Source organism: Pollicipes pollicipes, unplaced genomic scaffold (assembly GCF_011947565.3).
Source record: "Pollicipes pollicipes isolate AB1234 unplaced genomic scaffold, Ppol_2.1 Scaffold_3447;HRSCAF=4054_pilon_pilon_pilon, whole genome shotgun sequence".
NCBI lineage: Eukaryota > Metazoa > Arthropoda > Thecostraca > Pollicipedomorpha > Pollicipedidae > Pollicipes > Pollicipes pollicipes.
This window is the reverse complement of record NW_023596297.1, coordinates 28,946,070-28,968,600: the sequence shown is the minus strand read 5'-3', so window position 1 is coordinate 28,968,600 and position 22,531 is coordinate 28,946,070. Positions and strand designations below refer to the sequence as shown.

Below are 22,531 nucleotides of genomic sequence, written 5' to 3'. Positions count from 1 at the left end.
CACCAGCAGCATATCGGTCCTTTTCAAATCTGTCAGTAAGAACAGCACATTGCATTGTTAATCGTATGTTGAGTCAAAGCAATTCATGTTTGTGAAGAAGACGACTTGGGCAAGCTCTGCAAGCCGGAACTTGTGACAAGCATAACAAACAGTGTAGTAAACTACCCGCTATGGCATCGGCTATCGCAATTGGTTCACCATTGGAGTTTCCGTCTGAGAGACGTATCAGTGAGAAACTTGTTCGGTTGCACTTATCTACCATCCAGCCGTTGAGTAGGTTTGACTTAACAGCGTCGACAATGCGGGGTTGTTGATAAGCAGCTGCCAAGAACTTTGCTTGGCAGCACGAACTACACGTCTCGTATATGCTATTTCTTGTTTTCGTAAGATGTAAGCAGAGATAATGGTCATTTTCACGGTGAACTAATGCACTGGGAAATTTTCTAAAAAGTTTTTAAATGTTCCTATGACGTTTTCGTGTATGCCAAACGCTCCGACAACGAAACGATTACTTTCATTTAATTTCATTAAGTTGCACCTGGTAAACCACATGTATCCGACTACGAAAAAGTGTCTTATGTTAATCGAGGCCATGTATAGACGTTTCTTCAGCCTATGCCTTTAATTCTCCCAAATTCATAGGAAAATACTAGGCCTGGCAATCAGCAATGCGCATCGGTCGAGGGCGTTGGATGCCGGTTGTCCCATTATTATTTACACTGGTATTGTGTGGAGCAAGACGGGCTTATTCAAGGATCATTTAAATTGGATTATGTTAAGGAATATAGGCCTTATAAGCTCTTGGAGCATCGTAAGCAAGCTCTTTAAGTACTGTAAGCTAGCTCTGTATGTACTGCATGCCTACCCATAGTGATGCTACAAGGAAATAGAAGCTTGTTTTGTCATGTTTGCGTCAGAGTTGTCACCGAATGTATCTAATAAAAACTGTTTGAAAAATTTCATGAAAACTTTCGGTGGGAAGAGATTTGGCATAATTCCTGTCCATACAAGCATGAATCAAATGATGCGTCTTTACAAACATTTTTTAAAATCTCTGCAAATCATCTCCAGCTGAAAATCGCTGTTAAAGGTGCGTGGTTAAAATGAGCGCTGAAAAGTTTCTTACATGTTCAAAAAGCGCGGACATGTCTACATACTAAGCGAACGCAAGTTTGAAATGCTAGCTTTTGTTTGGGAATCGATGGTTTTCCTTTACTGGACCACGACGAAAAGATCTTGTCTCCCTAGAGTCCCAATGATTGCGTCGCGGCTGTTGATACATGTTTAATGGTGTCTGTGATGAAACAGGTTTCCTCACTAGGGTTATCCGCATGGCTCCACTCTTGCAGCTAAAAAACTGGGTCTAGAAAGTCAATTTGAAGCCCCATGTTGGCGTCAGAATGGTTGCACCAGCTGACAAAACCTGGGACGGAGTACAATAGAATAGAAGTCAATCATATATGCCGTTAGTTTCACTCCACATCGCTGAGTGCTGGGGGAGGCATTGGCAAATCAATGCTCAGTTTGATGTTGTTTTCAGTACCAAAGCGAGTGGAATGGCCTGTGTTTCGCACGAGCCCGTTGGCATCTAAGGACACTTCCACGGCCGTCCCGTTGCATCCTGACTCCGCCGATCACACTACAACGGAAAATGAAAGTGAAAATCGCTGGGGAGAAGACGCGCATGCCAAAACTGACAACCAAACAGAGCAGTTCACGGGAAAGCTCAGCATTATCGAGATATTACGTAAGGTGCAGGCTGTACACCTCCGGACTCACGGCCCTCCCGAGGGTGACGCATGCGGTGGGCTGCAGATTCGAGCTCGGCGTTCGCGGCCAAGTGCAAAATCATTGCTGTTGCATAGCGCTGTCTGCGGTGTCCACCAACTTCATCGTGTCGGCTTAACAGCAGCTTGAGGGGTTAAAAGTCTTCATTGGTAATGTAGGTCGTAATGCACACACCTTTCCTGGACGGCAATGCGATTAGGTGCTCAAACAGAAGCAAATTAGCTCCTTTCAGCACGCAGGGACATCAGCCACCCGCAGCGCCACTGGAACGATGAACGCATTGATACATAATTTACGAGGGTCCGATGTCAGCATTCTGAGGTGCCGGCGTCAGTTATGTACGGAGACATCACCATCGGGTGGAGGGCCATTGACACGCTGCCCGTAGCCACCGTGACAGCCGGACGTGCCCTGCGGTCCTGGTGTCGACCTCGGGCGGTGGGTGGTGGGCACGACCGGCTGTGTTACGACTGGCCACCCAGCTATTATGCGACCGGCCACCCGGCTGCTAGCCACCCAGCTATATAAGGACCGGCCACCCAGCTATGAAAGGACCGACAACCCGGCTATGTTAGGACCGGCCACCCGGCTATATTGGGACCGGCCACCCGGCTATGTTAGGACCGGTCACTCGACTATGTTAGGACCGGCCACTCGACTATGTTAGGACCAGCCACCCGGCTATATTAGGACCGGCAACTCCGCTATGTTAGGACTGCCACCTGGCTTCGTTAGGACGGGCCACCCGGCTATGTTGGGAACGGCCACCTGGCAATGTTGGGACCGGCAACTCGGCTATGTTAGGACCGGCCACCCGGCTATGTTAGGATCGGCCACCCGGCTATGTCAGGAACCTGGCTGTGTTAGGACCGGCCACTCAGCTATGTCAGCATCGGCCACCCGGCTATGTTAGGACCGGCAACTCGACTGCCGGGCGGGCTGATCCGGCCGCGAACAATCCATAGCCAGCGGACTGCAGGACCGATCGCACTGGGGCTCGGAGGTCACGCGTGGCCGGGCTCGGCCAGGGGCGGTGTCGGGGGCCGGCACACCTGGAGTCCGCGTCTAGGCCTCAGTGGAGACAGCGGCGGTCCGAAACAGGAAAGTGAGTGTCTCGGTCGAGGCGCACAAGAACGCACAGACCGATATATGGCCTTCGACCAACCAGACTGACTGCACTTGAGCTGCCCGACCATGTGTGTTGTGTGGGGTGGGAGGCATCGCAAACTTGACGGTGCGATGGGATATGGCGCCGTTGATTTCAAAGACGCACAGTCCGATATTGGCCTTCGAGCCAAACCAGACTCCTGCCTTGAGCGCAAGACAATGAGTGTGTGTGAGGGTGGGAGGATCGCAAATCGACGGTGCGAGGGTATGCTGTATGGCGTTACTATTTGCATCTTCTCTCCTCCTCTCTCTCCCGCTCTCTTCTCTCGCTCATCTCTCTCCTCTCTCTCCTCTATCTCTCTCTCTCTCTCTCTCTCTCTCTCTCTCTCTCTCTCTCTCTTCGCTCTCTCTCTCTCTCTCTCTCTCCTCTCTATCTCTCTCTCTCTATCTCTCTCTTCTCTCTCTTCTCTCTCTCTCTTCTCTTCTCTTCTCTTTTTCTCTCCTCTCCTCTCTCTCCTCTCCTCTCCCTACTCCTTCCTCCTCCCCTCTCTATCTCTCTCTCTCTCTCTCTCTATCTCTCTCTCTCTACTCTCTCTCTCTCTCTCTCCTCTCTCTCTCTCTTCTCTCTCCTCTCTCTCTCTCTCTTTCTTTCTTTCTCTCTCCCGATATCAGACGTGAAAACTGATCCTTGGCGCAGACCCCACCGTAATTCGTACACCCGGCGTGTTCATTGCAGTGTTTTTCTGCTCTGACCGAAACCTTGACAGTTGATTCAGGGCAGCGAGTTGGCTACGAAAACTTGCATGGGGTGACGACGACGGTCAAAGAACAGATGCTGCGGAAGTCCAGTTATGCGGAACGTAACGACGTGCCCACTGATATCTGCCGCTGGGAGTCCTTGAAGGTAGTCATCCGCAGACTCAAAACACGCTAGGCTTGGCACGTTGCCTCGCTTCTTAAACCCGTGAACATCTGCTCCTCTCTCAGGAATTTGGCTGCCGCAAAAATTGTTCCCTTGGTGGTGTTTTCAGCATAGTGCATGTCCTGCGACGGCCCTATCGCAAAACTGCGTAGCCCCTAGAGAAGCTCCGATATGTACAAGGGACTTGATTTTGTTCGCGAGTGAGCCATTCAGCTAGCTGACTGCAGCCAGCTGCAGTTGAGTGAACCACAAACAGCCGCACTTATTTCGATGACCAGAACACGTCATTTTACCCGAAGGAGACTTTCTCATCCGAAGACTGCACTCCACTTATGAGTAAAGCGGGCTGAGTGTGTGGTCAGAGGCCCTTTCAGAAGACTCGACGGTCAACAGGGAAACTTGTGATCATTGGAGCCAGAGGCGTCGTGAGCCACATGCGAGCGAGGGTCAGCAGGGACGGCAGAAAAATCAGACATGCGTGGGTCATCAGAAGTTTCGCCAGTCAAGTCTGAGTCGCGACAGTGTGACTGGGTTCTAATTAGTGCCAGAGCCGGAAGTACCGGCCTTGCCTTGCCTGCTCTTCCCGCCCGGGTGGACAAGCGTAAAACTCAGGGATCCGCAACGGCAAGATGCGATTTAGACAATGAGAACGGGAAACGGCAACGAGAATATGTGAGCGAGCTTTGCAGAGTAACGACGTGGGAATTCGAGAGCAAACCGTGGGACAACTGTCCTTGGCCAAAGCCGCGACAGGAGAACGGCGGTGCCAAGAGATCAGCTCCAACTTAGGCGGCGTGGTTTCTGGGAAGCACGGTCACATAATCTTGAAACGTGGCAACTGGGGACTATTTCATTATCTTGACGTCAGATCAAACAAGCTAGCTATCACCTCAGGAAATAAATTCAAATACAAAGATTCGCTGAACATGACAGCCAAATTGGCTGCCTGGATCTCGATGTATCACGCTGATAGTATCTGATAAGCCAAGGGGCAGGTCGGATGGGCCAACCGTGTGCGGGTAAAAAGGCATTACGAGGTCAATGCTGATGGAAAAAATACCGACAGATGTCTGTGCACGCCTGACAAGCCTGACGGTTTTTGCTGCTATAACTATCTCAGAGGTGCACTTCAGTAGTTTCTGCGTGTAATCCGTGAATCGACGCATGAATTGAAAGACATCGGATCTATCAAAATGATTTGATGATTTTCTAGAACCATTTAAACGTTATGATCCAAAAAGCATCGTGTCAGTTACAAGAAAAACCAACCATTTAAATCAATACTACGTCAACGTTTTGCCTCAAGCATTTACTTTATAGCCTTCACTTTACACACCATAAGCACACTTCCAAAATGAACGTAGCATTACCGCGTACACTTCTCCCACGAGACTCATCTTAAGTCTGAAGCTTCGCAAAACTCTTACTGCCGTGTTAGTCCAAATATAATGCTGCGACTTTTTTGAATTTGCCTAGGAGACAATGCTTTTTCCAGAAGCGGCAAGCCCCTCCGCAGAGTGATCAGTTCAGCCCACAGCACAGCGTGCACCGGTGCACCTCCTGTGGAACGTTTGATGATGCAACCGGCTGTTTGTCTTGGTAGCGTACGATGCGGAACTTCTGCGTCCAAGCAACAAGACAGCACATGGACCGTCCTGATATGTGGATCTGGACATTTGAAGAAACCAGGCCTCTCAAAATGTATTTTGTAACATGCACACGTCTCAAGTTGCGGCATTTTCTCTTGATTCATATAGTTGCTATCTCTTTGCCAGACGTTCACCCACTGTTTACGCACACATCTACACAGTTTTTGGTTTATCATGAACTCTGTGGGAGCCCATGCTGAACCAAAATGTGCCAGCCAAAACGTCAATGAGGGCATGTAATAAAGTCTGGCCGTCCGTCCTTAATGACCTGGCATATTGACAGCCTAGATCGCAATAACCAGCAGGCCGTCCAGCTTACCGTGCCAGTGTGTCTTGCGCCAGCGCCAGTCATCGTACGCCAGTGGAAGATGACCAACAGGTCGTCAATTTTGCAGTGTCAGCGTGCCCTGCGCCAACGTCAGTTTGGACCTGATCTTGTGGAAGATGACCAGCAGGTCGTCCAGCTTGCAGTGCCAATGCGCCCTGGCCCATTCCCCTGCACAGTACGACCCTGATCTTGTGAAAGATGACCAGCAGGTCGTCCAACTTGCAGTGCCAGTGTGTCCTGCCCCAGTCCCCCACAAAATCTGACCCTGACCTTGTGGAAGATGACCAGCAAGTCGTCCAGCTTGCCGTGCAGGTCGCCGCAGACGGTGATCTGGCGCGACACATCCGTTGACGCCCGATTAAGCGAGGGTAGCGTCCGCAGCACGCGGATGGCCTCGTGCAGTAGACTGAACACGTAGTGCACGTGCAGTAGCTGACGGAGAGGCGCGACGTCATGGGGACACATATGTTGTGTCAACACGGAATAAGTGAGCCGTCATAGGTAAAGATAAACTAACACACCGGCGAAGCTGGATATCCTCGATTGGCCATTTTATGGAATGGCTTCCTCCGAAGCTGCAAACGGCCAAGTAGAGCAATCTCGCATACTATTTTGAGGCATTTGGATTCCGGCCCCATTTTCAAGGTGCATAATTTGTCTGTGGCTGAACCCCGGAGTGTCATTCACCAGGGTAAACTGCATGCGGAAGCAGACCCATTTTCGTCCCACTCGTGAAGCGATAAGCACGGTTTGGGTTCAACTTTTCCAGGCGTGTGATCCATCCAGAGCTTAATGAGTTCCGCTGCGTGTTGGGCCCTCCCCTCCTCCCCCCACGGCTCCCCATCCCGTCCTGCGGCGCGGCTGACCTTCTTGTTCTTGAAGCCTTCGATGAGGCAGTTGAGGTCGGCCTGGGCCATGGGGAAGTGGAGGACGCGGGCCGCGGTAGGTCGCGTCGACGCGTACCGAGCTGGGCTCCGTCATCAGCCGCAGCCTCTCCTGTGAGCCGTACATGCGACTGTGCAGGTCTGAAACGGCCCGGCGGCGGCGTGACGGCACGTGGCGGCGGCGTGGAGGCACGTGACGACGGCGTGACAGCACGTGGCGGCGGCGTGACGACACGTGACGACGGCGTGACAGCACGTGGCGGCGGCGTGACGACACGTGACGACGGCGTGACAGCACGTGGCAGCCGGCCTGCCCCGACGATCGGAGCTCCTGCGCGCGGCAGCTGCGGCGAGCGACGCCCGGACCCGGCCGACTCGTAGACACCCTGCGGTGGTGAGGTGCGAGATGCATACTTCCATAACATGGCAAATTAGCTGCACTGTGATATTTTATCCTCCTTTGAATACTTAGCTTCGTAATTCCATATTTCATAGAATAGGCTCGCTACGTACATGTTCCTGCTAATCGATGCTTGTTGGCATAGTCTCACCATTAAGGCACCCAGCAATGTCTCGGTCCGTTACGTCTCCGTCATGTTCATTTCAAACGCTGGAAAAGACTAGCAAAATGGAGCGTGGTAGGTAGTTGATGACTATAACACTGAATACTTTCGATTACTTGTCTGGGGTGTGCCAGCGCTAAGTATCTCACTTTGCCCAGATTCAAAGCAAAGTCGTTCTGCTTCACCCATGAGACCGCGCTCTGCTTAATTGCTCTCCGCACATTGCAGTGATTCAAACAGCGCACGCAGTAAGCGAGCGTTAAGCGTTTTCGCTCACTGCTGCACCATCAAGACACGACAGATCACGCCACTTGCCGGTCCGCGCCCTCTTATGACTCTTTACGAAAGCACAAACCAAAAATTGTGTGATACGTTTGATTTAATAAGTCTCCGTCGATTAACAGAGGAATCGCTGTAAAGCCGGCAGCAACAGAACAAAGGAGCTATGTGCTGCCCTAAGGTCCTTTATTTTACATATGTTAGGCCACAAGTTGTCCGCCCTCCGGATCTAAGTCCGTCTGTTGCAACTGCCGGGCTGCCCCGTGAGATCTCGCCCGGGCTGAGCATAGCCGGGCCGGGCAGCCCCGGCACACACATGTATTTGCACCCTGAGAGAGGATAAGAGGGGGTCTTTTTGGAAGCGCAATGCGCGCGGCCGAACAGATGCGGAAATGGTCTGCGGTTTGACCACGTGAGCTCGCGTGGTGACGCATCGGGCTCAGCAAAGGGCTGTCGGCAAACAACGCAACCGAGCGCACTCGAGTGCGACCCGTGCAAATCGAGGAGTGGTTAGTGAGTTACGGTGCGAGCAGAAATCCGACCGTATTCGCCGCGATGCTTCATTGCTGTCGACAACGCCCACTGGAAACAGGCCTCGGAAGGAAATATCACGAATCTGGCCACAAGAATCAGAAGAACCCGCGGATGTTGGCTTATGAAAACGCATTGGTTAAGAATCAAACTAGCTTCAGTTGTCAGTGCGTTAGCTGTAGCCCAGATGACGTGTTGCGCTCTCGACGTCCTGATGACTTTATGTGATACATTTTACGCCCAGAAAGCTTAGCGAAAAGGCAGGTAACGCACGTCGAATCAAAACATTAGCCGAAGGTCTGGCATACCACGGAAGGAAAAAACACCCGAGTGCGGCGACAACATGATCCCATTGAGCCACTTTTGTGCTGAAGGCGCATTTTGTTCCTATAGTTTTTAGCAAATGCGCTGTCCCAGTTAGGCATTCTGCATAATGTCCGCAAACATCTACCCATGGCAGCACATGTTGGCACTCACGCTGTGCCATCAAAAATAATTATACACCATTTTAATATAAGCCTTAGCATCCTACGTTTTTCCCGGAAATGCCAGTTGCATGATAAACAAAGCCGCACATTAAGTCTTGAGAGGCAGCCACACCAGTCGGTGACGTCACGCAATCTGGTTCGATACATTCCAAGAGAGCCAGCAACGTCTAAGACGTCCACTTCATTCCAATCGTATGTTCACTTTCAAATAAATAAGAGCGCTGCTTTTCAAAAGTCATATATGTTTATATATTCCGTCTACTACATATCTCAGGCATGTAGCATTCGTGGAGACCTTTAATCTGTAAATGCAAGAAAACGACCTCTAACCTTACTCACCGCGTGCTATCTTCCTCACTGATTCATTTCAGTCTGTTTTCTCTTCTCTCTTTTTGCATACCCCTGAGTCTCGTTGTCAGGTGGCTTAGGCTTACCAGTTTGTATCTGCTCTATAGGCTTGCGGTCCTGTGCGTCCCCCAGATGCTCCAGCAGGGCGTTGAAGAAGTTGTACAGCTGCGGCAGCGGCAGGACACAGAACACAAACACCGTGAGAAGGTGACACCACCGGTTCGCCACGCGCACGAAACGGGGATTCTTGGCGCACATTTCGTGCCGGAGAAGCCTGTGAAACTATCCACAAATCGGCCTAGCTTCCCCAAGCTTAAAACAGAACACACATTCTTTTAAAGGCATCTGTGGATTCTATACGAAGCGTTCCAAATTCCGTACCGCCTTTGGCCTAAGGCTGAACCGGACACCCTCCTTCGGTGATGGTCTGCAAATACGGGCCCATTAACGCAAACTCTGCGTCGCATTCCCGTCACTGAATTAATTATCAGATGGATAACCACGGCAAGATCCCATCGCATGCCAGCCATGCGGTGTATTGACCGCATTGGCTGAGCCATAATACCAAATCAAATAGCCGTAAGCTTTTCGTCAATATCATTCAATTGGCAGGTAGGTGGCAGGTATTTGTGGCAGTTAATGGCTGCATGTACCGGCAGTTTGCTGCCGCATGACATGCTTTACGTTAAGCTTGATATTTCCTCCATATCTCCTGGAGCGCCAATGGCCATTTTTGAACAAGATTAAATGCCAACTAACTGTTCTAAAAACCTAACGCGGGTAATAGCTTGAGGATGTTCCGAGGCTATGCAAAGCCTGCTAATAATCAGAAACCAACCTGATATATCATTTAAGCCCCATATGCTGACGCCGGCTACCAGGTGCTATATCAAGAGTGCTCAAACCACAGACAGCCACGAGGGCTGAGTGTTCGAGACCCCTTCCGGGGTCAGAGGTCAGAACATTGCTGGCCTAAATTTCTAGAGGAGCCATTCAGTCTTCCTAATTCCAGCGTTACATAAACGACACCGACAAGTGAAAGTTCTCCGTATCACACCTAAGGCAAAGGTTCCAATGGCCCCACCGGGTATAGGACTATCAAGCAACTTAGCACAGGAAAGGAGAGTTGCATCTGACAGCTAGCAAGTCATTTGTGAACCAAAGTAACAAATGCACTGGATCAATCTGATGACTCCCATAAGGTCAGTTACTAAGGCTAAGGCTGAATCTACCTTCCAAACAGTTAACCGAATTGATTTCACTTACTGGCAGTATATGTCTAGCTGTTATATTGCAACAAAACAGCGATTAGTTAATCTTCACAGCAAAACTTCATTTCAATTGTTTTAGAATAACCATCTGCATGATAGCTGCATTAAATCGGGACTCAACTAAGTAAGATACGTATCGGCTAATCCTCATTCACCAGCGTAATTCTATTAATCTCTGAGCTGAAATTAGATAGCTGTTGACTAAAATGTACTACTTCAGAGTTAATATTTCATTGAGCTCATAGGCTTCCTACCCAGGCATTGCTAGACTTTAGCTTATTTGGCATGGATTGGATTCGAATTAGATCAATCCTAGCCAAAATTCATAAAGCTGGATTGCATCTACATAGTCCCTGGTCGGATATAGACCGATCGCATGGAACAAAACGTATCGGTGCCATGTTCTATTCTAAACATGCCTTAATTAAAAACGCGACTTATATCACGTCAAAAGATAATGTTTGTACACTTGACCTTGGTGGAGAGATTACGCGCGTGGACTGGTTTCAATGTGCCGAGGTGCCGGGCTGCCTATTACCTTAAAATGTTGCCAAAATATTAAGTAAGTTGGTGTTTGTTGCATTTTACCTCATTCTGCGCGTCTGCTGGAATATGAAAGCTTGAATGACTGCGCTGATATCCCCGGTTTGCACATTTCTTATCTTAAACTCCACGTGTGCTATCAAGACATGTCGCTTATCCGTGTGCGTTTCCAGCAACCCTAAGCATAGCACCGTATATCGGGTAGTACGATGTGAGGGTATCTTTTAAAGGATTTCCTCCGAACCTATTGAATGGATGAATTTTTGGAATCAGACCGCCGCTGAGCAGTGCTCGTGGCGTGGGCGCTTAAGCCCGCCATCCGACCGTCAAACTGAGGTCAGTGGCAGAGTTTTGTGGCCAAACTTAACGTACCGCTACGCTCAACGCGGTTCGCACTTCTCCCTGGCGTCACCTGACGGCTGCGGACAAAAATTACGTGCGGAAAAAGTGCGCGCGCCAGCTGCTCACAGTTTAAAGTTTGTATGCGATATGTTCGTTGAAGCAAAGTACGTGGAGTATGAAGCATATAGGATATTCAGTACGTAGAGTGTAACGATCGTAACAACAAAAGATTGCAATGGAAACGGTACACATGTATACAAACATACATACATACATACATGCATACATACATATGCATATATGTATATATATATATATATATATATATATATATATAGATAGATAGATAGATAGATAGATAGATAGATAGATAGATAGATAGATAGATAGATAGATAGATAGATAGATAGATAGATAGATAGATAGATAGATAGATAGATAGATAGATAGATAGATAAATCGTACGGTTAAATTTTATTCGGGAAAACTAGTTAATGAAAAAGCCCGTAGGCGCTAAATGTCGCATAGAAAAAGGTCGTAAGCCATAGTTTGAGCGCAAATGCTCTGGCGCAAATTTCAGCCAAAGATAACGTTCACTTCACAAAAGTATGCAAGCAAAGGCTTGTATCTCCAAACCTTATGTAAGTATACCACAGTTTGAAGGCGATTGCTTCCCAGGGATGAGGTTCGTTTAACAGCAGGATGCAATCAAAAGTTCGTATGCAGACGTATGCTGTAAGTTTGAATGCGGATTTCCATCTTTGGTGCAGGCGTCAGATGAGTTGTTATTGCGAAGGCCACCATATATCCCGTCGACTGGGGGAGAGGATGAGACGGGAGATGGTGATAGATTGTGACTATTGCATAGGCCAGGTCGAGCATTATGACTGGCCCAACTCTACATGGCATGAACTTCAACGCTGTGAGGCGGCAGCAAATGAGCTTGAATCAACTGGGGCAGTGCAAGATGACCCTGGGACGAATGGGAGTGGAGGTAAAGCAAACACCTGCAAATCACCCGCCAAGTTTGCTGAGCTCCCCTTTACCCCTCACCCTGACGACTGCCTCTGCCAATGACTCAGCCCGACGCCCCTTGAGCGCGCCACTGGCGCCAGTCGACAGGCACGGCGTGAGCGAGCTTGCTTGTGAAATACGGCGGGCAGGCACACAATTAACATCCGGTGTACGATTGCCTTTATAAAGTAAATCAGGGCACAGGGAGAATGATGCACCATTTGGACCCACTTTGACCCACCCCGCTTGATAAGGGGCCTGCTTGCTTGGACTCGACCCAACATTACCCGGGAGTATGACTTTTTAACTGTACGCCAAATACAGTCAGACATTACTGATTCGAATTCATACCTTAGACCACACCTAGAAGCCAAAGTTCAGCGATATCTAAGAGCTGACGGTGCATGATTTGGTGCCCTGGCTGTCGATCCGTCCTGGCACTCCCCACAGAAGCATCATTCCAAAGTCAACATCTCAAAGTCAACTCTTTCCATGCATCGCCAAAGCCTAATTTTTCAGCATTCTTGGGAAAGTGGGGTGCACCTACGGACCCTCGTTCCGACGCCTAGCTGCATACAAGCTTTCGCACGAACAATTGCGTACGTCCAATCGCTCACGAACAATGGCGTGCGCAATCGGTGCATATGCACTTTTTTCATCCGCACCTTTGTCCTAAAAAAATTTTGCCAATAGCCATTCCCACAATGGATTAATGCACTAAAATATTTTAAATACATTTATTTGTTTTTACAAAGTGTTAGAATATTCTAAACACTCTCAGAAGGAAGACTGTTTTCATGCTATTCCATTAGCATGCAATATGCAAACCAAACATATCCAACCGAGAATAAGGTTGTCGTATTAAACAAGATCCTATATAGACATTGGCTCAGCCCAAGCCCTTAGTTCAACCAAATTCTCGGAAATTCTAGGCCCGGAAATCAGCAATGTGCGTCGCGCAAGGGCGTCGCTGCCATTTTAATATTTACATCGGTGCTGTGTGGAGCAAGGCGGGCTCTGAGGGTCACTTCATTCAAGGATCGTTTATCTTGGAACATAGTAAGGTATATAAGCCCCTAAAGCTGTGTAAGTACTGTAACCAAGCTCTGCAAGTACTACAAGTAAGCTCTGCAAGTGTTGCATGTCTATAAACAGGGACGCTACAAGGATATGGGACGTTGTTTTGTCACGTTGGCGTCAGAGATGCCACCAAATGTTTTTAATAAGTTTTGAAAAGTTACGGCGGGAAGAGATCTGGAATCACACCTGACCATAAAAACATGGTCTTCCTTATAGCCAGGTGACCGCAATTTTATCAAATTATGCATCTTTACAGACATGTCTTATAATCTCTACGAAACATTTCCGAAAGTTTATTAGCCGGAATCGCTGGTAAAAGGTGTTAGAAAATAGCCACAGCAAAGTTTTGTAAGTTTCACGAAGTCATGCACCGCAATCCGTCGTAAAAACGGCTAGTGCGAACATTTCTCATGCGTCCTTTATACTGGACAAATTTTTGCTTACGACTTGTCGCGTACGAACATTTGCGCGCGTACTTCTACCATCCGAACTTTATGCGTTACGTACATTTGCCTACGAGCAATTGCATTTGTCATTTATGCAAACGCACCTTTTCCACACGAACTTTAGTCTTAAAGCCTCACCTGACGTTTAGCACGGTCGTTACTATTGGCCGCAGGCCATCCCAGCCTGGGCCAACATCGAGTGCGTGACGTGGCTCGAGCACATTTCGTGGCAGGGTGGGTTGGCGATTTGAAATGCAGGCAATCTAACTAACTGAGCTGTCGAGACGGACAATCGAAGACGGAGTATGACGCATTATTCATTTGGGGTTCTTGCATTTGAAATGTTTGAACCTTTCGTTGCCTTTTGTGCACGCTTGTGTGCCAGCAACTTTAATTTTGCATCACATTATTCGCTCGTAACCATGATCACTGCTGGGAACACAGACGATTTTCCGAACAAATTCCGGCAAGAAAACTCCTCGTGTAGTATAGGACGGCCGGGTATAATAACGTGTGCGACACTTGTTAGTCGTTATGCAAATGATGCCCTGACCCGTAGAGTCCATTGTGGTCTGTAGAGGACCCATTCTAACATGCAGAAGGCAACTTATCGACTGTGGAGAACCAATCCTGACCTGTAGAGGGGCTTATTTAGGCCTCTACAGGGCCATTCTGGCCTGCAAAGAGCCCATTCTGGCCTAACGAAGGTCCATTCTGAACTCAAGTGGGCTCTAACCTGTAGAGGGTCCATTATTTACTACGAAGGGCCCATGAACAAGGGGGGGGGCATGTCCCCATTTTTCAAGGTGCTGGATGGCAATGCCACTTTCAGGTTTAATTTGCGCTTGGCTTGCTTTTATATTACCATAAACATGCGTGCCAATTCAGCTAGTTACCTAGCCATCTTCCTCAAACCGCACTAGACACAATTGCTTCATGAGGCAAATGGTAGCAACTCATCCTATCGGTACGGCGAACGGAGAAGGGGCAAACCCGAGATTCCTCTAGTACAAAAAGCTCCATTTTGTCTTTTCATCTAGCCTTGGTTCTTCTGCATGGATGCTTTCAGTTCCCTCAGCTTATGTTCATGGAGCTTAAGATGACATGATATATCCCTCTAGGGGCTTCCGGATCGACCAGGGCCCCCGCACCCGCGTCTCCAGAACTACAGCCAGAATACACCCCGCGCTGGGGGCCATTTCGGCATTTTGGAGCCTCTCCCAAGTTGAATATAGTTCCCGCGCCCCTGGTGTAGCCTCATGGACCGGAGAAGGCCACAGTAACTCGCATCTGACATGGACTTCGAAAAAGGTGGTTGTCCGTTTTGGAATCGATTACTAGCGCACCCACAGGCCGGACAGTTTTGGGACAAGTTTTAGTTGTGGCCTGACACATTTGCCTTCACCGTGGGGCTAGAGTTACGCCTTTACCTCCTCCGGCTGCTAAAATCCGGCATCATCGCCTAAAAATACGCCAACAGGTGGCTCCACGGTCTGTGCACCGCAGCCCGTGACCAACTGCCATCTGGACACAATTTTGACCAGTTTTATTCAACATTCGCACTTTCAAAATTTCACCTATCTTCTGTTATCGACTGGGGAAGTAAGGTCATGGCCACTTTGCACTGCTGCAAGAAAATTTCCCCTGATCAGACAACTTGCAAGCTAATGCTTGCCAATTCCTACAACAAAACTTTCAATGAACTATGCTCCTTGCTGCTGAAAACTGCGTAAGCCTGCCATCAGTGGCCGCAAATACATTAGCTTCTAGGAAGTGTGTGGGCGGCATTGGACTTGGCCCGGCCGGTCACATTCGCATGTTCTCACATATAAGGTTACATGGACTCGCCGTGCAGCCGGACTCGTAATGATTGCTTGATATTTTAGCTCTCATCTTAGGGCTGTTTTCGGCGCGGAGCTCATATTCTCCTCGGTATGCTCATATTCTGCCACGCTGTAATGTAGGTCATAGGGAAAATAACACCGGGTCGCCTTATAGCATACCAGCAAGCAATCATATGTCCCAAAGGGATCATTGGTTTAATCAAGATCACTGCTGTCCAGCCTTTTGCTAGTAGGAAGATCCTGGTACGGCCAGCCCTCCTGCAGTCCGCCTGACCCAGACACAGCCCACGCCCCTGTGTCCAACTGATCCCACCACAACCGACGCCCTTAGGGTTCCCCAATCCCCTCTAGTTAATTAAACCCTGATGTCTGTGTATTCACGGCAACAAACCAGCCTCGGGTACATCTAGCCACCAGAAGTCAATGCCTCAGGTTGGCTCAGCTCCACCACGGCCGGCCTCCCCTACTCCGCTGATTCTGACCCCTGAGTCGTCCCTCTGACCCTCTTCAGGCCCCAACACGCTCCACCGTCGCCTCGCCTCCACTCTAACCTTCATTTGGTCCAGCTCGCCGGCGTACTCGATCGACTGGAAGATGGTCCATGTGTAGCGCTGCCGCAGCTCCATGCGCGCCAGGTAGCGCCGGTACCAGCGCTGGATCAGCACCGCCGAGCGCAGGCCTGCCCGCGGACGCCGTCGTCAGCGGGGGCAGCGCTCCGCACGCCGGGCCGCACACCCAGCACGGACCCGGCCCGGAACACCCTCCGCGGCGCACAGAATCGGGGCGACGCAGGTGATGGGCCGAGCGTGACGCCAGGTCATTGGCTGATGTGGCAAGAGGTCACTGGCTGACACGACGCGAGGTCACTGACTGAAGTGACGCGAGGTCACTGACTGACGTGACGCGAGGTCACAGACTGACATGACACGAGGCCACTGACTGACATGACGTAAGATCACTGACTGACCTGACGCGAGGTCACTGAATGCCGTGACGCAAAATCACTGACCGATGTGACGCGGCGTCACTGACTGACGTGACGCGAGGTCACTGACTGACGTGACGGTCACTGACTGACGTGACGCGAGGTCACTATGGACGTGACACGAGGTCACTGATTGACCTGCCGCGAGGCCACTGGCTGACGTGCCGCGGGGCCACTGACTGACGCATACAGCACACTCCGAGTACCGGGGTCAGGGCGGTTTGAGGTGTAGTCGAAACGTTGATAAATCTGGCGGAGAGGCTCCAGCCGGTCGCACCCTGTCATGTAAACGTAATGTGAAGCATGTCTTTCCAATAACGCAACTTGCTGTGCCTGTGCTTAGGAGGGCCACCGAACCGACGTTGCGTGGAGGTGTTTATCTTTAATACTCAACGTGCTCCTCAGGTGATTATGACAAGGTTTCGGCCCGAGTGCCATCTCAGGCCTCTCTAATTTTCGCAGATTTTTACATGATCATTGATCTCCGCGGTGCGGTTCGTCACTATCGATCCATTTCGCAGCGCTGGGTGGCCTACTCCGGCTTTGAAGCCCCGTCGCTTGTCAGGCGGCACGTCTGCGCTAATGACCTGGCTAGTCTCGCTGATGGGGAGGGGGGCTGGGGGCGGGGGGAGGGTCGCAGCTGGCGCTGGCGGGCGTGCAGCTTGCCAAAAGATCGACCAGCTGATCAATTATCGACAGGCGCCGCAGGTGGCTCATACACACGGGCCTGGAGATGCAGATTGACATGGTGGGTACATGGGTGGACGTGGAGTGGGAGAGCACGCGTACCGAGCAGCACTGACACACACCGGCGTCTGGAGGAGATGCATGTGCGCGAAAATGACAGGCCGATGCATGTCAGATTGACTATCAAGTCCATAATCATCGCAGCTCCGTGTCAGTATGAACTGAGGACACTTGCGCGACAGGACAGTCATGCAACTATGGTTATGTGTTTGTTTCAGCAGTGCTGTGAGTTCCAGTCCTCCTCCCAATACTTCTGATCAAAATAATCATTTTCAGAGCTTCGCGAACAACACATAAGCTGTTTCCCACATGAAAGCGTCTCAGTTAACAGTCGTGTAACGCCTGTCCTTCTGTTATAATTTTGTACATTTACATATTTATGTATAATGTGTGTGTTTATATTGTATGACAGCATATATATTGGAAGTTTATACATTATCATAATATATTTTGTTCAAAAATTTTGACGGGAGAGTCTACAGTCCCACTAATCCGTGTCCCAGTCACTGAAATTCCTGAAGGCTGCTTTGCGCCACGCAGCACGCGCAAAAGGCACGTGGTAATGGACCAGCCTACATACGTGGTCGTCGTGTCCGACCTTCATATGTGGCAGCGGAGCCGGCCTCCATACTCAGTGGTCAAGTCCGGCCTCCGTACGCGGTCATGGTTTCCGACCCCCATACGTGGTGGTAGAGCCTGGCTACCATACATAGTGGTGAAGTCCGGCTTCCATACATGGTGGCGAAGTTCGGGCTCCATTGGTGGTGGCGGAGTTCGGCCTCCATTCGTGGTGGGGGAGTTCGGCCTCCGTACGCGGTCATGGTGTCCGAACTCCATACGTGGTGGTGGAGCCTGGCTTCCATGATGAAGTCCGGCTTCCATACATGGTGGTGAAGTTCACAGGCTTTCATCTGTGATGGTTAAGTCCGGCCTCCATACGTGGTAGGGGAGTTCAACCTCCATTCGTGGTGGCGGAGCCCGGCCTCCATTCGCAAGTCGCTCTGAAATCCCCGGGCACTCCAGCCACCCACCGAGCGCCCAACGCCCAATCTCCACGCGCGAAGTTAGCGCGTCTCCCAGGGCCGTCTGCTCGAGCGCGTCGGAGCCTCTGCTCACCGATTTCGACGCGCTGTGAAGCGCTGGGTGGCGGCTCGCGCTGTTCGGCGCACAGCAGCAGGCGGCGCAGCTTGCCGGGCGCGCCGTCCGCCGCCCGACACCTCTCCATGGTGCAGAGGCCGCAGCCCATCAGGGCCCGATGCCGCCTCGCCGTCGCCGGCGACAGACCCGGTCCACAACCAGCTGGCCGTCCCGGGTGCGGCCGGACGAGCCTGCGGCGAGCGGGGCGGGGTCACTGGCGGGCGGGTTAGACGGGGACGATGACGCTCAGCGAGATACATCTCGCGGGCAGCCGAGGCGATGTCAGGATGGCGCTGAGATTCTGACCATTTTTTAGGTTGTTTGGGTTACTGTAGATCTGCGGTCATGAGCATCTACGCCATTTGCGTTTCGTCGCAGGATCATATGCGTTTCATTATCGGGGCCTCTGCTACAAGCGCATGTTGCAATGCTTCGGATACAGCGGGACACTAGGCGCAGAATGTGTGTCGCATTACGCGTGGCCCGTTTAGTCAAGGATCGTAGTTAACGAATGCATACCATTGAAAGCTGGCGGTATCGAAAGGCTTTGAAAAAATGGTTTCAACCAAAGGGTCAGCCCTTTGTAATTCCTTAGAAAATGCAATAGCCTCTTGAGGCCCCTGATGGAAGCGGCTCTGAGAAAGAAAGGGCATGGGTACGAGCTAGAACCATTGCAATATTTAACACGTGCCCGGGCGCCCGGCTAGATACTTTTTGCTCGGGTGGGGGGGGGGGCAATTTGACCCCTGTGATCTCGAGAACTAAGAAAGCTAGAGACACCAAATTTACAAGGTGTGTTGACCTGTACGTGAACTCACTTAGGCCAAAGTTTCAGGTTCCTAGGTCATGAACTGCGGGTCAAAAAGGTCAAACAAGGTCAAGTTCCAGGTTGGTCTCCAAAGTGCCCCCAGAACGCAGATAACCGTTTCCAAGCAAAATGTCCCATTCTCATTTAAGGTCAGTGACCTTGTTTAACCTTTTAAAGGTCAAGGTGCCAAAATCATACAAGATGGCTTTGAAGCTTTGCACTTGACTAAGCGATAATGATTACGCTAGGCAGAATGTTCTTAAAACGAAATGTTGACCTAGGTCATTTTAAATAAATGACTTATTCTGACCTCTAAAAAGTCCATGAAGGATGTATAATGCGGTTCCTACTATCAGTAAACTAGAAATGAGCACCAGAAACTATCCCATACAGAAAGCCCTAGAGTAATAAAACAGGTTGGTTTTGGCCTTGGTATGACCTTCACACCTGAACTTAGTCAATTCAATTTGCTCATTCGGCTGTTGTGTTGCCTAAGAAAGCATCTCAGATATGTATGACTTCGTTTAACACTCCGTTGTTGGATCAGATTGAACGATTCCCCAGAAATTGTCTTCGCTAAAACCATGGCCTGACTTTGACCTGCCATAGGTCAGCGACCTTACAAGGCAAATCTAACTTTTTGATTCCAAATGATCCGCTATTCAATTGTATACAGCCATGCAAAATTTGGCGCGGCTACGCCGAGTCGTTCAGAAACCATTCTGGAAAAAAAACTTTGGTGGGGTCAATTTGAACCCCACCCGAGCGTGTGTTTAACCAGCGAAAACTCCATGTTCAGCGGGTCGGTATAAAACAGTACGAAACACTGCTCTCCATCCTACATATCAATCCTGATAGCTAGTAAAATGTCAGTCTCCAAAAGTAGCTGATATCTAATCAACACACACACACACACACACACACACACACCACACACACGTCACACACACACACAACATATATATATATATATATATATATATATATATATATATATATATATGTGTGTGTGTATATATATCATATTTTAACGACGCTTATCCACTTAAAAAGGTGTAAAATTATGAGTGCAGAGTTCTTATTATGAGTTCTTCACCTACAACATACCAGGAGGTAGGTTAAACGACTCTGCCGAACAATCGTTGGCTATCTTGTACGTATTCAGTGTTTCAAGTCGGATTTGTGACCGCCAGTGGACATGCCAAAAGGCTGCTGAGGGCCATTCTTATCTATATCAAGTCACAGAATTTCCGGTTGTTTTAAATCTGAAATTTACCACTCATGGACAGGCAAGAACGTCCTCCACGCTTTGTCTTATTTTCTACAGTGCAACGGGCTGTGCGTGCATGTTCTTCGTTGTCCTCGCTGAACGGTCCTATCGTGTTAACTCACTTACGTAGCTCGCACTTCGTCCCGCCTTCTCTTGAGTGCTCACGTACCTACTTCCCGCGTCCGAAGGACGTGCGAGGGAACAAGTGGCTGGGATCAGTTTCCTGATATATGTGAGCACTGGCCAATCAATGGCCAGACACAAGGAGAAGCCAAAGCGGGGTGATCTGGCACGACGCGTGATGTAGGCTATTGTCGGCGCGCAGTGGCCGGTTGTGACGCACGCTCTAGCCACTCAGATGTACGTCTGCAACATGAGACGTGTCCATGTGCCGAGATCAATATCAGCCGTTCTGAACGGCGCCGGGGGGGGGGGGGGGGGGGGAGTCGGGACGCCGCAGGCGAAGGGCGGCACGTTCGCATCCAGCGCAGAGGGAGTGACGATTGCCGCAGCCACGAGGCGACGTTCGCATCACCAGCAGTCAATCGGTTAAAAACAAAACACTTCACATGACCCAATCACGCTCAATTGTCTAAAATTTTGATAAAAAGCGGGGGAGAAACACGATCTGACGTCGGCTGCGGAAGCCTGCATGTAGCCGGAGACACCGAACCGACTTAGAAGCATTCCTGGGAGCAGAGCGTGGCGCGCCGACCGACCAGACGAGGCAGGCTACGGCGAAGCAGGTGTTTTTTGTCGTAACCCTGTCAAGGTCAGTGTTAATAACGTCCCGGCCGTGACTGACCCGACCAGCCGGCTGGAATCGTTGTGGTTTTCTGCGAAGCAGGCGAGGGGGAGACGAGGACGTTCAGAGCGCGCCGACCGTGGTAGTGCTCGCTTTGCTGCCGTGTGCCGGCCATCTACGCCTGGACAGACTGCGGCCACACAACAGGCGGCCTTTGCAGCTCTCAAATACCACAGCCGCAACATGCGAAGATAATGCTGACAGGCTCAAACACTGCATCAACTGCGACCGCATGGTAACAAGCTGGCGGAGGAGTCAAACGTTGCCAAGAGAGTGCCCAGCAATTTCATGATAAAGCGTTCATTGAGCTAATTAATGACGGTGTCGACATATGAAGCTTGCTCACCGCTCCATGTTATTCTTGCCAACGATCCCAATCTTGCCACAGTCAGAAACCAGAATTTGCGACCTCAGGTCGCATAAATATGCTACCGCCTATGCTATCGTACATAAAATATGGTATCGTCTGGAGTACTGCGAAATGTCATTGTCTGAAGAATCCCAGCATCGCAAAACCTTTCTGCTAGGCACGGGGCTGACCCACAGAATGTCTGCATATGCATGCCCTGCCCACCAACATCAGCATTTTCTCCCCGCATTTTGCTCCATGCTCGACAGCTTTCCCCTGCGGAGCGACTTGTGACCTGAGGTCGCACTGCGGAACACGTGCCTGGAACACCGCATGACCTGTTGAGTGGCGGCGCGCGGGACTCCGCGCGCGTGGGGACGCTGGCGCTCCGCCAAAGTCGGCGCTTCGCCGAGCAGCGTCCGGGCTATGCTTGTATGAACGCTGGCTTATCGGCAGCAAGCCAGGCGTCCCCATAAACTCACCGGTCTGAGCGAAGTCGCTGAACGAGTACTTATTGATGCATGACCACACGTCGCGTGGAAAATGGGTAGGAGCGGCGCTGTCCTCGCCGAAAACATACGCATCAGCATCAATCAAGCAACCACAACACGTTCAGGCGGACCGCGCCCACTCTCAGTATAGTGGCATGCGAAGCACATCAGTAGGCGGAGAGCACCGACTATGCATGAGACTCATTCAGCTATGTTTGGGTGCAGCTGGTGTACCACAACGCAGCATTGTTAAAGGGAGTGTTCCATATTTGTATGTGGTTTTGCATTGAAGTATCCATCTTGCAAATCATTCGGCGCAGTTCACAACCCTGCCCTTTTTAAGGCTTAGATCCCTCTAGCTTCTGAGGTACACACCGGCGAAGATGTGCCGACTCTTTCCTTAAGGCTATTTTAAGGTCACCCAGATACTGCCATTCCACTGACCACGCTTCGCTCAAGACTAATACAGATATAATTGTCGAGTCGTTCATATTTGGCGTTCGTTGGCAAGA

General features: G+C 50.2%; 1 protein-coding gene across 1 annotated transcript in view; it reads right to left on the bottom strand.

Moving 5' to 3' along the window:
- The window catches only part of LOC119092395 (serine/threonine-protein phosphatase with EF-hands 2), a 77,096-nt gene extending 70,288 nt beyond the window's left edge, over nt 1-6,808 (bottom strand). Inside the window, exons 1-2 of the mRNA XM_037215358.1 lie at nt 6,661-6,808; nt 6,065-6,226 (exon numbers count right to left, since the gene is read on the bottom strand). Of these exons, the coding sequence (XP_037071253.1) occupies nt 6,065-6,226; nt 6,661-6,711 (213 nt within the window). The 5' untranslated portion in view covers nt 6,712-6,808. The remainder of the gene's footprint in view (nt 1-6,064; nt 6,227-6,660) is intronic.
- Between the last annotated feature and the right edge of the window lie 15,723 nt (nt 6,809-22,531).